The following is a 12,516-nucleotide window of genomic DNA, read 5'->3' as shown; positions in this document are numbered from 1 at the left end:
AATATAAAACATTTAAAATATGAATATTTAATCATAACTTTAGTTGGTGAAAGTTAAGGGAAAAGGAAGGGAAAAGATAGCTTTGTCAAAATGTGTTTGAAGATGAGTTATAAACCAGTATAACTGTCATGTATTTTAATCATCAAATCTGCAGTTTGATGTAATACTACGTTTTTAATAGTAGTGATTTGTATTTGTATGTATATAAGTATCAAAATCCATGTAAATACACCTGGTTTTCCCTGATATTCAGTTGTAGCATGACAAAAACATTATATAAACTGCTCTGTCACGTTATCACATGGTTTTCTTACTTTAATTTCTTTAAAATAAAGCTGTCCCTGTGTGGAGAGCTGGTATTTAGCAGCAGGGAATCTGATGTTGGACAGAAATTAAACTGTCAGCAGAAACTCTTTATTTCTTTGAGTCTCTGAGGTGGTTTTTATCAATGTTTCAAACCAAACCTTGGCTCCTATTCAGATTTGATTCACTCTGCTGTGTTTCCTGCTCTCGTCCCCAGCTTCGGCGACTGGTCAAACCCTCAGTACTGCCCCAGTGGCGTGCTCAGCTCTTTCCAGCTCCGCGTGGAGACCCATCAGGGCCTGTTCGGTGACGACACAGCCGTCAACAACATCAAGTTCCGCTGCAGCAGCAACCCCACGCTGGAGGGCACTGGCACGGACTGGGGGGAGTACGGCCACTGGAGCCAGAATTGTGGCGAGGGAGGAATCTGCGGCATCGAGACCAAGATGGAGGAATACCAGTCTGGCCTGGACGACTCCAGCCTCAACGACGTGCGCTTCCATTGCTGTGCCAGAGCCCAGAAGGTAATTCATGCCCATAAGAGCTGAGAGACTCAGAGTAATTACATCTGCCAATGTTATAAAACTTGTAAATGGAATCGAGAAAAAGCACAGTTTGGTTTAACAGTTGAAGGACGGTTGTGACATTATTGAAATGTTGTTTTGTTCATAATCCTGTGACTCTGTTCTTTGCAGTTTCTGAATTTGTGCTTTATGTTTTTTTTATCGACAGTGATTGACAGATGAGCTGCTTGGTCCGCCCCTCCTCCGTCACCCTGAATTAAACAATGAGAAATAATAAAAAATAATAAAGCTGCTTTTTCTGTCACGTTTTTTCTCAGAACTTCAAGTCTCTGATTAAGCTGCATTTCCTTTTTTTAAAAACACAAACACTGAGATCAGAGTTGTTGTGCAATAATGGTTAGGAGTGATACCATAAGCTGGTGTGCCTGTAGGCATTCACTAAATTTGGTTATCAAAAATAAATGATCAAACGTTAATCTTTAAAATATTATATATAAAATAATAATGCCTGCCTGCCTGCCTGCCTGCCTGCCTGCCTGCCTGTCTGTCTGTCTGTCTGTCTGTACATGTTTGCAGATGGCCGGCAGGAGTGTGTACTGGGTGGAGGCAAAGTGCGCCCCCTTGTGGCTGGCTATAGTGGCTACAGGTCATAAGTCCTGCATCCTTCATAAAAGTGACACTAAAAGCTCAAAGTACTCTTCAAATAAAGTTTCTCCAGCTGTGTTTGTTATTTTATGTAGTTAATATCACGATAATCCATGTCCAAGACTAGTCCATTTCCCCGGATAAGATTTATTCGTTATTTGCCACTGCAAACACACTCTGACCTCCTCAAGCTTTTATTTTTTTACTACTTCCTGTAACCGGCATTTGAATTTGCATATTAGTTAAATATTTAGTTTCACCCGAAACATTTATATTTAACATTTATATTTAGATTTAGATTTAAAATTTAGATTAAACATTTAGATTTAGATTTAAATTCAACATTTAGATTTAAATTTAACATTTAGATTTAACATTTAGATTTAAATTTAACATTTATATTTAGATTTAACATTTATATTTAGATTCAGATTTAACATTTAGATTTAAATTTAACATTTAGATTTAAATTTAACATTTAGATTTAACATTTAGATTTAAATTGAACATTTAGATTTAACATTTACATTTAGATTTAAATTAAACATTTAGATTTAGATTTAAATTTAACATTTAGATTTAGATTTAGCATTTAGATTTAACATTTCACATTTAGGTGTTACATTTAACATTTGGATTTAAATATTTAAAATATCTCTAAGTTGACAAATATTGTTGTAAATGTGCAAAAAAGTGACTCTCAAAAATACACACCAGTTTTTCAAACATGGTTTGAAGCTAAATCTGACAAAATGTTGCTGTTATTTTCAGCCTGAGCTGCTTGATAAATTTGGATAAATTTGGAAAAAAATTGGTTTTGTCAGACACCTGCTTGAAAACTGATCTAATCTTTCCTGTCAGACTCAAATGGGCTGAAGGCTCTGAGAAGACGTCTGGTTCCTCCAGACCAGATCATTAAGATAATTAACTTCCTCAAGTTCTGGTCAAACGGATATTTGTTCTTTTCTAAAAGTGACGTCTCAGATGTGAATGATGTAATTCAGTTTGAATGTTTCACAAAGGAAGTGATGAAGTTGTTTTATTTCGAGTAATCTCAAATTTCCCACAAGTTTTCATTACAATTATAAACATGTCTCTGAAGTGTTCCCTTTGGGTTATATAGAGTTTGTCGACAAAGATAATTAATTTAAGCAGATAATGCTCAACAATTTAAACAATGAAAAATATGGAAACATTAAATTCACTGGAGAAAAAAATTATCTGCTGTCTTTTTCATATTTCATGCATAAATTCATAAATAATTCTACTGTTTTTCTTATCTTGGACTGGTCTAGACTGGACTAGACTGGTCTTGTCTGGACTGGACTGGACTGGTCTGGTCTGGTCTGGACTGGACTTGTCTGGTCTGGACTGATCTTGACTGGACTGGCCTGGTCTGGTCTTGACTGGAATGGTCTGGACTAGACTGGACTGGTCTGGACTGGACTGGTCTGCACTGGTCTGGACTAGACTGGACTGGTCTGGACTGGATTGGATTGGACTGGTCTGGTCTGGACTGGTCTTGACTGGTCTGGTCTGGTCTGGACTGGACTGGTCTGGACTGGACTGGTCTGGACTGGTCTGGACTTGACTGTACTGGTCTGGTCTGGACTGAACTGGTCTGGTCTGGACTCGTCTGGACTGGTCTGGTCTGGTCTGGACTGGACTGGACTGGTCTTGTCTGGACTGGATTGGTTTTGACTGGACTGGTCTGGTCTGGTCTCTCCCTTTGTTTTCCAGATCATACCGGACCGCTCTTGGCTGCAGAGGAGTGAGTAAAACACGGTTGTTTCGACCTATACTGCAGCCAGCCACCAGGGGGGGGGGTGTTGTGTTTATTTACAGTGTGCTGTCTCGCTCTTCATTGTGTACTTTTTGTATTAAAGTTTTTTTTTCGTGCTGGTGACAGTTGTTTGAGCGACAGTTCGTTCAGTTATGATCCAGAGTTTAGCTGCTGCAGCTCGTAGTGAGTCACAAACACACATCTTTACATGTTCACCACACAATGTGTTGTCCTAGTTGTTCAACACAACAGTATCATCAATATATCAAAATAGAATTTACACATCAACAAAACCAAAGCAATACGTTTCTTAAAACAACAGAGTTTGTCATTATCAGGTTGAACATCAGTGACACAAATCAATCAGAAATCATTTTATGAAGCAGATCTGTGCTTTATGTGAAACGTTAATGTTTGGATCAGGAAACATCCTCCACTCATAGTTGGTGTCGTCACGTCATAGGTTCACATCTCATTCACTCATCGCTCGTGAGGTTTCTCTTCATTTGGTCAATGGGTTGGCTTTTTTGTATTCCTCCGCAGTGGCGCCACCAAGTGGCTAGAGACAAAAAGTTTTCAGGTTGTCCCTCTACAACAGTGGTCCCCAACCCCCGGGCCCTGGCCCAGTACCGGGACGTGGGTCATTTGGTACCGGGCCGCACAGAAAGAATAAACATCTTAAAGTTTTTCTGTTTTATTTATTATCCGGTCATTTTTCAAAATAAAACGGTGTTTTATTCTGAAAAATGACCGGATCGTCTCCGCTATGACTCATGCTTTACGCATGTCAAGACGCTTGTCTCGGTCACATGACTTTTACACCGAACACAAACCCAGACTGTATTTGTCGGACCCATTTGTCAACAAACCAGGTGAATCCAGCATGTCTGTGCAAGAAGAAGATCAGCTGCTGAAGATCGCAAGTGACGGCGGCCTTAAAGGTATGTTCGAGAAAACATCTCTGCCGGTGTTGTGTTCTGTGTGGCTGATGCCCCTCTGTGCGGCTGATTTTGATTTCCATACGTTGTTTTGCTCGCTTGCTTTGTTTTGCTTTCCAGATAATTAATGGCCATCAGACCATCGAGTGTGTGGACAGGGCGGGGTTTCACCACACCATGCCGGACCGCTATTGGCTGCAGAGGAGTGAGTAAAACACTGTCGTCAGAAGTGGTTGGAAATATAGTTTTATTTTAAAATCTGAAATCAGAAAAAAAAATTCAGTTTGTTGATTTTGATTAAATGTTGGTATAATATTTATAATGGCTATAATATATCAGTTAATCAGTTTTAACCTGCTTTAAATGTAAGGTTTTTAATTGGGTTTCGACCTACACTGCAGCCAGCCAGCAGGGGGGGATGTTCGTTTCTGAATAGAGGGAGGAAGTGGAGAAGCGTCGTCCATCTTGGTTTACAGGTGATTCAGTGTCGTGATGAGAGAGAAGACAACAGCCGAGGATTCATTTTAGTGAAGTGTTAATAAATTAATTGTAATGCTTAAGAATAATATAAAACTTTATCAAACAATCAACCACTTTTACAGTTTTCCAGCTTCCTCTGACATTGAACATCTGTAGTTGGGCGCCGACCATTGAACAATTATTTCAGTCAATCAATCGAATCAGATCCTGGATCAGTCATGACGCAGACTGACTCATATTAACTGTTAACTGGGTTTCACGCTTCAGGACTCTCTTGCAGCAGATCACTCTCTTGCAGCAGATCACAAATCTGTGATCGGGAATAAACGTAAAAATGAATTCCAGGAATGGAAGATCCAGGAGAACGACACCTGGAGACTCTGAAAAACTAATAATATAAACTAATTTAACAATTTAAATACATCCCTTTTTATACAGTTCAGACATTTTTATGATTGACGTGCAGGTTTCAAATGATTGATCTGCCTGTCACACCTAATCCTTTTTCTTTGCTCTTCACTATCCTGCAGATTTAGTGGTTTAAATTCTCTAAACACATAAACAGCTCATTTATTCACAGCGTCCATGTTTTTCTGATCCAGAAGATGCTCCCAAGTGATGAGATTGTTTTTACAACGACGCCTCTCAAATGGATCCAGACAAGACACAACAGCGACTTTTCATGTCTTCAATCATCCCTTTACTTTAAAGCACACGTCACGGTTGGTGTTTGGTCTGGCTGCGAGGCGACAGGATTCTTATCTGACATTCCTCTGGTGGCGCTGGAGTTTCCCCGTGCGGGCGGTTGCCATGGAGCGTTCAGACCGAGACTCAAACTGCAAACAACAGCTTCGTTCGTACTGAGTTCAAGTTGTTTCTGTCCATCAACTCGTTCCAGTATGTCTCAGATCAACCGGCTGTGAAGGCCTGAGATCAGTCGGCCCACTCACATGAATGGGAAAATAAACGAGTGCAAAAATAAGACAAACAAAAGAAACTGAAACAACAGTATATTGAGTCTTGTACATTTTACATAACAGTTATCTCAGTTTGGATTCAGTCTGAACTGTTTTGACTAGATATGTAGATATAGATATAGATATCACTGTACATAGCTTTGATACAGTGACCCCTGTTTTGTTTTCTTGTTTAACTTCTGATGTTTATTTAGACAAATACAGAGAATACCAGTGGATCGGACTGAATGACAGAACCATCGAGGGAGACTTCCGCTGGTCGGACAGTAACCCCCTGGTGAGAGTCTCTGTTCGTCTCGACTGTGAATGAAGACGGACGAGTTACTGATCGTAGTGAATCACTGCTCAATGAGAACAGAATCCATGTGAAGTTGTTTTGATCGTCTCTCTCTGTGACAGCTCTATGAGAACTGATACCGAGGCCAGCCCGACAGCTACTTCCTGTCCGGAGAGGACTGTCCGGTGAAGGTGTGGCACGATGGCGGCCAGTGGAGCGACGTGCCGTGCAACTACCACCTGTCCTACACCTGCAAGAAGGGAGTCTGTGAGTCCACCTGATGGAGCTGCACCTTTCCTGGAGCAGGTCTTGTGTTTGATCACATGATCATCTCTCCATCTTGTCTCCTACCGACAGCCTCTTGTGGCGAGCCCCTGCAGGTTCGCCACGCGAAGGTGTTTGGGAAGAAGCGTTTGGGTTTCGAGACCAACACCAAGGTGCGGAGACCAACACCAAGGTGCGGTGTACTACTGTGAGGAGGGTTTGGTTCAGAAGCTGAATCCGGTGATCAAGTGCCTGCCCGGCGGCCAGTGGGAGGAGCCTCTGATCACCTGCACGCCACGTATGTGTTTGAATTGACAACTTTCAGACGTGTGTCACAGTCACTCAGTTAAATTCTCTGCACACAGGCAGCAGCCATCACTCCACAAAAAACATGATTGTGAACTTGTTGTCCCTCCAGCCCGCTCAGTGGAAGAAGACGAGGTCACATATTACAAGAATAAAGTGTGGTAGTGGTAATTACATTTTCTAGTTGTTTATATACTTGTAAAAGAAGTGCTGTAATATATAGGTTGTACAAAGCAGTTGAGAATAATAAATCTATAATGAACACAAACTATTTAGTAATATAGTAAAAATGAATCCAATGAAAGTAGAGAATTAAATGTAATTTTATAATCTAGAGTTTTTGCTCTTGGACTTAACTGTATAAAAGTTGTCGTATTTCTAACAGGATCTCATGACTCTTAACTCACGATGTCTGATCGCTTTAACTCTGCCTCTGTGCTGGCGCCACCTAGTGGCTGGAGTCGTTATGTTTTCAGTTTGACTAGAGTTCAAAGTTCCAAGGTCACAGTGACTTTATGAGTCTAAAAAACAAGTGGTTACCTTGTTGCACAAACACAACCAGACTGTAACTTGTAAAAAGTACACAAATATTTTTTTGGGCAAATCAGTGTGATATGTTGACATGTCTTTATTGAATAAATGAAATCACATGTGATTAGTTGAGAGTTTGATGTCAGAGGAAGCAGCTTCGGGTCAAGAAGAGATAAACAAGCAGAGAATAAGCAGGTTTATATTTATCACAGGTTAAGAAAAGGATGATTCATTTCAATTATCCACAGAAGCTGGTGTTTTCCAGAGTAAGCCACAGTGAGTCTGTTTTAACCGACCTACAGTGAGTGTTTCCTCTGATGGAATCACACGTGGTTGTTTACCTGTGTCCACCACGACGTCACCCCTTGTTTTAAAATGAATCATAGAAAAGAAGGATGAACAGAATTACTTCATTTGATGTTTAATGACATTTCTTAAATGTAGAAAATCTGAATATAACCACATACGTCTGACTTCAGTTGTTGTCTGCTGCGTCAGACCTGAGATTTCTTGCTTTGGTGGTCGTTTGTTATTCAAAGACATTTATGAGTTAGTTATTAGTCGCAGAGAAGTGATGCAGCCTGATATCACGTGTGAGAAGAAAACAACCTGTTGTGATAATGTGAAAAGACGCAGGAAAACTGGTACATTCATGATCAACGTTAGACACATATACGGAAACGGACTCTGTGCTGCCCTCTAGTGGATGATTGGATAAACAACTATGCCAACCTAACGGACACATTGGGAAGTGACAGTTACTTTGTTTGAAAGGTACGTTTCTCTTTTTGTACGTTCAGGAAGCATGAACGAGCCTTTCTTCAAACCGTTTGCTGCAGCTGGTCCTGGAAATAACAGCGTGAAATCAATCTGCGCTTGTTGACAGTGAGACGTTAGATGTTATTCGAGGCTACCTATAGCAATAGGCTCCATAAAGATGCGTCGTCTTGTCAGGGAATCCAAATGAGCGCACCCCTGCCTCGGGGGTGCCGCCGCAGCGGCCGCGGGGGGTGCTGATGGGGAAGCGTACGCTGCCGTCTCTCAGCCATCCGCCGTCGCACTGATCGTAGCTTTGGAAGTGCCAGGTGGAGTAAAGATGGCCGACCAACGCCAACTCAGCCCCCTGAAGTTGACACGCATGTCCGGCCTGCTCGAAGGAGAAGGAACCTGACGCGTAGAAGACAGAGCCTGTGAGACAAGGAGAGATCGACATGTCACCCAGCTGCTTGGTATCGTCTGATGTTCAGGATGTGGCATCTGTCAACCTTTCAACTGTAGCACTTGGACTGATTTAACTTCTTCTCTGACCCATATCACATCCGTGCAACTGTTTTTGTTTTATCTTGCTAACAAACAAACAAACAAACAAACAAACAAACAAACCTCCAGCTGTTTTCTCAGTTTTCTGCCTCCAGTGGACGGAGCCAAGTATTTTCCCACTCATGACTTTGTCTTCAAATGTCTCACCAGCAGATTTATTGTCCTCAGTCAACCTACTCTCTGTCCCACTGTCGCACATCTGCTGCTAAAGGTCAGCCCGATGCTGAGCACACACACTGTGTCACCACAGGAACACCAGTTTGCAGAAATTGTGAGTTTCTGAGTTTGATCCGATTGTAGGCAACATGAATTTCGAGCTTGTGCTGAACAACAGACTGCACTTGGGGATTGTGGGTATTGTAGTGCTTCTCCTTGACAAGTTTTTCATAAGACACAGATGATATCCAGAGGTGTAAAGTAACGAATTACATTTACTCACGTTACTGTAATTGAGTAGTTTTTTCGTGTACTTTGTTATTTTTTGAGTAGTTTTTGAAATGGGTAATTTTACTTTCACTTAAGTAGATTTTAACCAAAGTATTGTACTTCGCTATATTGAAAATTACATCCGTTACTGAGTAAAAAAAAAACATAGTTCAGGGCGCAAGGCAATTCTCACTGCAGTGGTAGAGGCTGCATAATGTGGATGGCGTTCCCTAACGTGCACGTTCAACATATGAAAACTGATCGTAAAGTTCACTGTTCGTGGAAAATATGCGCGACAGGCACAACACTGCACAGGGATCCATTGCGGAGGGGCTGCGCCCTGTAAGACTGCATTTCTTTTCAAATTAACACAACAACAATCGCAACGACATAGTGCAAGCATTCGTTTTAGACAGCGTCTCTCCTCAGGAGCAGGAAAACATTACGTAACGTTTTAGCTTGACCTCAGATAATATGAACGTGTTCACCGTTCAAATTCATTTTATGTCATTAAGTTGCGTTCAGTTCAACATTCTCATAAAAATGAACGTGTTCAATGAACGTTCTTTTGAAGTCGTTCTTGCACAACACTGCCTGAAACTCAATAGCCTACTGGCCTACCTGCCTCGGCCGCTTGCGGGTGACTCTTCAGCTGTGCTGGACTGCTGTTCACTGCAAAGTGAACCCGGATGAGCTCTACTCACCTTGAAAATCAGCTGCTGCTCAAACTCAACAAGAAGTTTGTAGACTAGTGCTCGAAAGGTGGACCAAAGTTTAACCAAAACTTTAAATATACAGTGGGACAGCGGAATTTTAACTTTTTATTTTAGCTGTCATGTGGTTTATGTCTTGACATGTCCTTCCAAAAGTTCTTAAATGTTGTGTTGACATGTTAAATGTTTAATGTTTGACATGTTTAATGTCATTGCACTTCAATTTGTAAAGATCTCCTTTAATTAAAAATAACTGTTTTTGGATTGGATTTATGACCCCTTGTCCTTTTTTGCACTGTATAGGAGCGGCCCCCATCAAGTTGGAAGTAACTAAGTTACTTTTACTTTAAAGTACATTTTAAACTGTACTTAAGTAAAATTTCATCAAAGTAAAGGTACTTTTACTTGAGTACAATATTTCAGTACTTTTTACACCTCTGATGATATCATATCAGCCTTAAGGATTCCACAGGAGAACCTAACATCGTTTCACAGTCTCGTAGTTTGGACGGCTCAAATATTCTGGCCGATGATCAAAAGCTCTACTTAGAAAATAAAAGAGATTTTTACCTCTGGAACCAAATTGTTGCTTTGAAAACTGAAGATCATACAACTTTAGGGCATAAATGTAAGGAAATGTCAACTCACCGGACGTCTGAGAGGTGAAGCAGAAGGCGTCAAACCGATCGTGATGTTTGTCCTTTGGTCCGTAGCTGCGAATCCCGGAGAGCAGCTCTCCTCCGCAGACAGGTCGGGGGTTGATGATGGGGTATCGAACCGTTCCATCGTGGAGCCAACCCGCATTGCACCAGTCCAGGCCGTCCGTCCAGGCTGCAGGAGGACACATGCTGACTTATGGGAGATGCAGACAAAGTACAAAGTGATTGGTGGCTGGTGCAGTACCTCTGTAGAGCTGGTTGTATGTGGCGAGCGAGCCGTCCTGCTCAGCACACGCCTCCATGGCTTCATAGAAAGTGAATCGGTAGCGTCCGCTCTCGCTCTGATATGGGAACACCACACCTAGACATGGGACCAATCTTGTCAGTTGTGTCTTTCATCAAAGACGGGAATCCCAAACACAAACCCTCCGCCCTGATGATCTCTCGCCCTCTGAGTGGGTGTGGGAACGATAGACTATATTTAAAGATGGATACGAATGCTCGTTTGGAACCAGTTGCTGTGCTGTAGCGGTCGGGGGATCGAGTCACGGCGTCGAGGTCCCGTCGATACACATGCTGTACCAATCGCGAGGCAGTCTCAGCTGTCAAGCGTGACTTTTCAACCCAGTCTTATATCATCAACTAATTTAAAGCAAATTTCCCAGAAAAGTGAACAAACATCAGTGTGATGAGAAAGTGACAGAAACATCTTTAAGCCACCAGGGGGCGATCGAGACAGATTCTATGGTGGGAACATTTCAAACGTATTTAACACCAGTCGACAAATTCAACAGATCAACCTTCCTCCAGACGCTCCTTGAGTTCCCGGTCTCATTGCTCCAGTTACCTTCAATCGTCAGCGTTACGACCACGCTCTCGTCCTCGATGCCGTTGACAAGCTCACAGCGATACGCCCCCCCGTCGTCCAGCTCGAGACGGCTCAGCTGCAGCGAGGCGTCCATGGTGTGAGCCATTCGAAGAGAGGCCCGCGGTCCAAGATGGCCGTATGGCTTGAAGGCGAGGGCATTCGATATCATGATGATATTCTCTGGCCCCAAGTGTCCCGGCTCAAGCTTTGTCCATTTCACTCTGTAGCGGCTGGGCTTGATTCTCAGAATGCACGGCAAGGTGACATTGCCCCCCCTCCGGCCGGTGACCTCAGCGTACACGGGCGGGTCAATCAGGTACTTCAGCGTCTTGGGCGCTAGAGACAAACAGCGACCAGCAGGTGTCAGCGTTTGTGCCGTAAAGCATTTTATTATTCGGACATCATGTTTTCTAAACAAGCTCATGCAAAGATATGTTTACAAGAAATCTAGAAAAACAGAACAGTTGCATACACTCCTGGTGATGTTGTGGAATTGCAGATATATGACATAGTGGATGTAATATGTTCTGTTACATGTAAACAGCGATATGAAGGAAGGAGGACTCACCTGCTCTGCTGGGGAGGTTTCCAGCTGCAGACCAGCTGAAGCAGCTTGATGTTAACAGAAGAACCACAGCACAGTTCATCATGAAGGACGTCTCTTTCCAAACTCCTGCAATGGTAAGAAAACACAGAAAACAAAGTTCCACTTTCTTTTTGTTCTCATAACAGATATTTCTCTGTTTTTTCTTCTCCAACAGGAGCTTGGTTTTTCTATTTGAGAGCAGGACTTTTTCGATTTCACCTGTTTTTCTTACATTTGCTCTGCTTGTGCTCAAACTCTGCGCTTTCACTTTTGACCTCCAGCGCCAGCGTTATTGTTTGTTTGATTTCTCCTTTGCTCTTTTCTTCTGCACTTTGACTTTTTGTGCAACAAGTTTTTCGAAATTCCCTAACCAATAGAATGCCAGGAGTAGTGTTGAGAACTTTATTCCTCCCACCCTAGTTGTGGGCGCGTTAGCTTCACTTCCTCGAGAGTCCCGTACGGGTGGTTACTTAAACCAGGTTTCTGCACGTTATGGCAACACTGTTGTTAGCAACATCTTCCACAACGAGGACGGGATGATGTTGTCACTACGCCTGGGATTCTGTCACAGATACAAAATCCAAGAACAGAAGAAAATATCCAAGCTCAGAGGAGATGTCCACCCGGAAGCAATGTGAGGAAAAGAGCTGAGGCAGGAGCACAGGAAATTTGAGTGGAAGCAATAAAATATCTGAGTGCAAGTGCACAGTTTGAACACAAGCAGAGACAGTCTAAGCACAAGCCGGAGCTACTTTTGAGTGTAAGCTTTACAAAACCTCAACGCGAAATCCGTTGATCGTGCTCTGAAACTGAAAGGCCACAGTCTGGATAAAGATAAAAAACAACGGCTCAAACCTGAGGAAGTGAGAAGATGCGGTTGACCACTCGTCCTCCTGCGTTGTCCCACATGACCACA

General features: G+C 42.3%; 3 protein-coding genes across 4 annotated transcripts in view; 2 read left to right on the top strand and 1 right to left on the bottom strand.

Moving 5' to 3' along the window:
- The window catches only part of LOC133013583 (vitelline membrane outer layer protein 1 homolog), a 48,387-nt gene extending 47,268 nt beyond the window's left edge, over positions 1 to 1,119 (top strand). Inside the window, exons 6-7 of the mRNA XM_061080568.1 lie at positions 521 to 827; positions 1,036 to 1,119. Coding sequence (XP_060936551.1) covers positions 521 to 827; positions 1,036 to 1,038 — 310 coding nt within the window. The 3' untranslated portion in view covers positions 1,039 to 1,119. The remainder of the gene's footprint in view (positions 1 to 520; positions 828 to 1,035) is intronic.
- A 2,649-nt stretch (positions 1,120 to 3,768) lies between these two features.
- On the top strand, positions 3,769 to 6,662 carry LOC133013843 (brevican core protein). The gene is given in 7 exon segments (XM_061080928.1): positions 3,769 to 3,891; positions 4,314 to 4,398; positions 5,845 to 5,927; positions 6,050 to 6,194; positions 6,285 to 6,391; positions 6,393 to 6,489; positions 6,610 to 6,662. Coding segments are annotated over 7 exon segments (693 nt in total).
- A 443-nt stretch (positions 6,663 to 7,105) lies between these two features.
- hapln2 (hyaluronan and proteoglycan link protein 2) overlaps positions 7,106 to 12,516 on the bottom strand; it is a 5,514-nt gene continuing 103 nt past the window's right edge. Inside the window, exons 1-6 of one of the 2 annotated variants that reach the window (XM_061081513.1) lie at positions 12,456 to 12,516; positions 11,583 to 11,687; positions 10,994 to 11,350; positions 10,391 to 10,507; positions 10,136 to 10,318; positions 7,106 to 8,216 (exon numbers count right to left, since the gene is read on the bottom strand). The exon at positions 12,456 to 12,516 is cut by the window's right edge and continues 103 nt beyond it. In XM_061081513.1, the coding sequence (XP_060937496.1) occupies positions 7,939 to 8,216; positions 10,136 to 10,318; positions 10,391 to 10,507; positions 10,994 to 11,350; positions 11,583 to 11,664 (1,017 nt within the window). In that variant the 5' untranslated portion in view covers positions 11,665 to 11,687; positions 12,456 to 12,516 and the 3' untranslated portion in view covers positions 7,106 to 7,938. Of the gene's footprint in view, positions 8,217 to 10,135; positions 10,319 to 10,390; positions 10,508 to 10,993; positions 11,351 to 11,582; positions 11,688 to 11,819; positions 11,863 to 12,455 lie in introns of those variants that run through there. The other variant, XM_061081514.1, reaches the window with a different exon arrangement.

Source organism: Limanda limanda, chromosome 11, assembly GCF_963576545.1.
Source record: "Limanda limanda chromosome 11, fLimLim1.1, whole genome shotgun sequence".
NCBI lineage: Eukaryota > Metazoa > Chordata > Actinopteri > Pleuronectiformes > Pleuronectidae > Limanda > Limanda limanda.
This window is presented reverse-complemented; position numbering and strand designations above follow the sequence as displayed.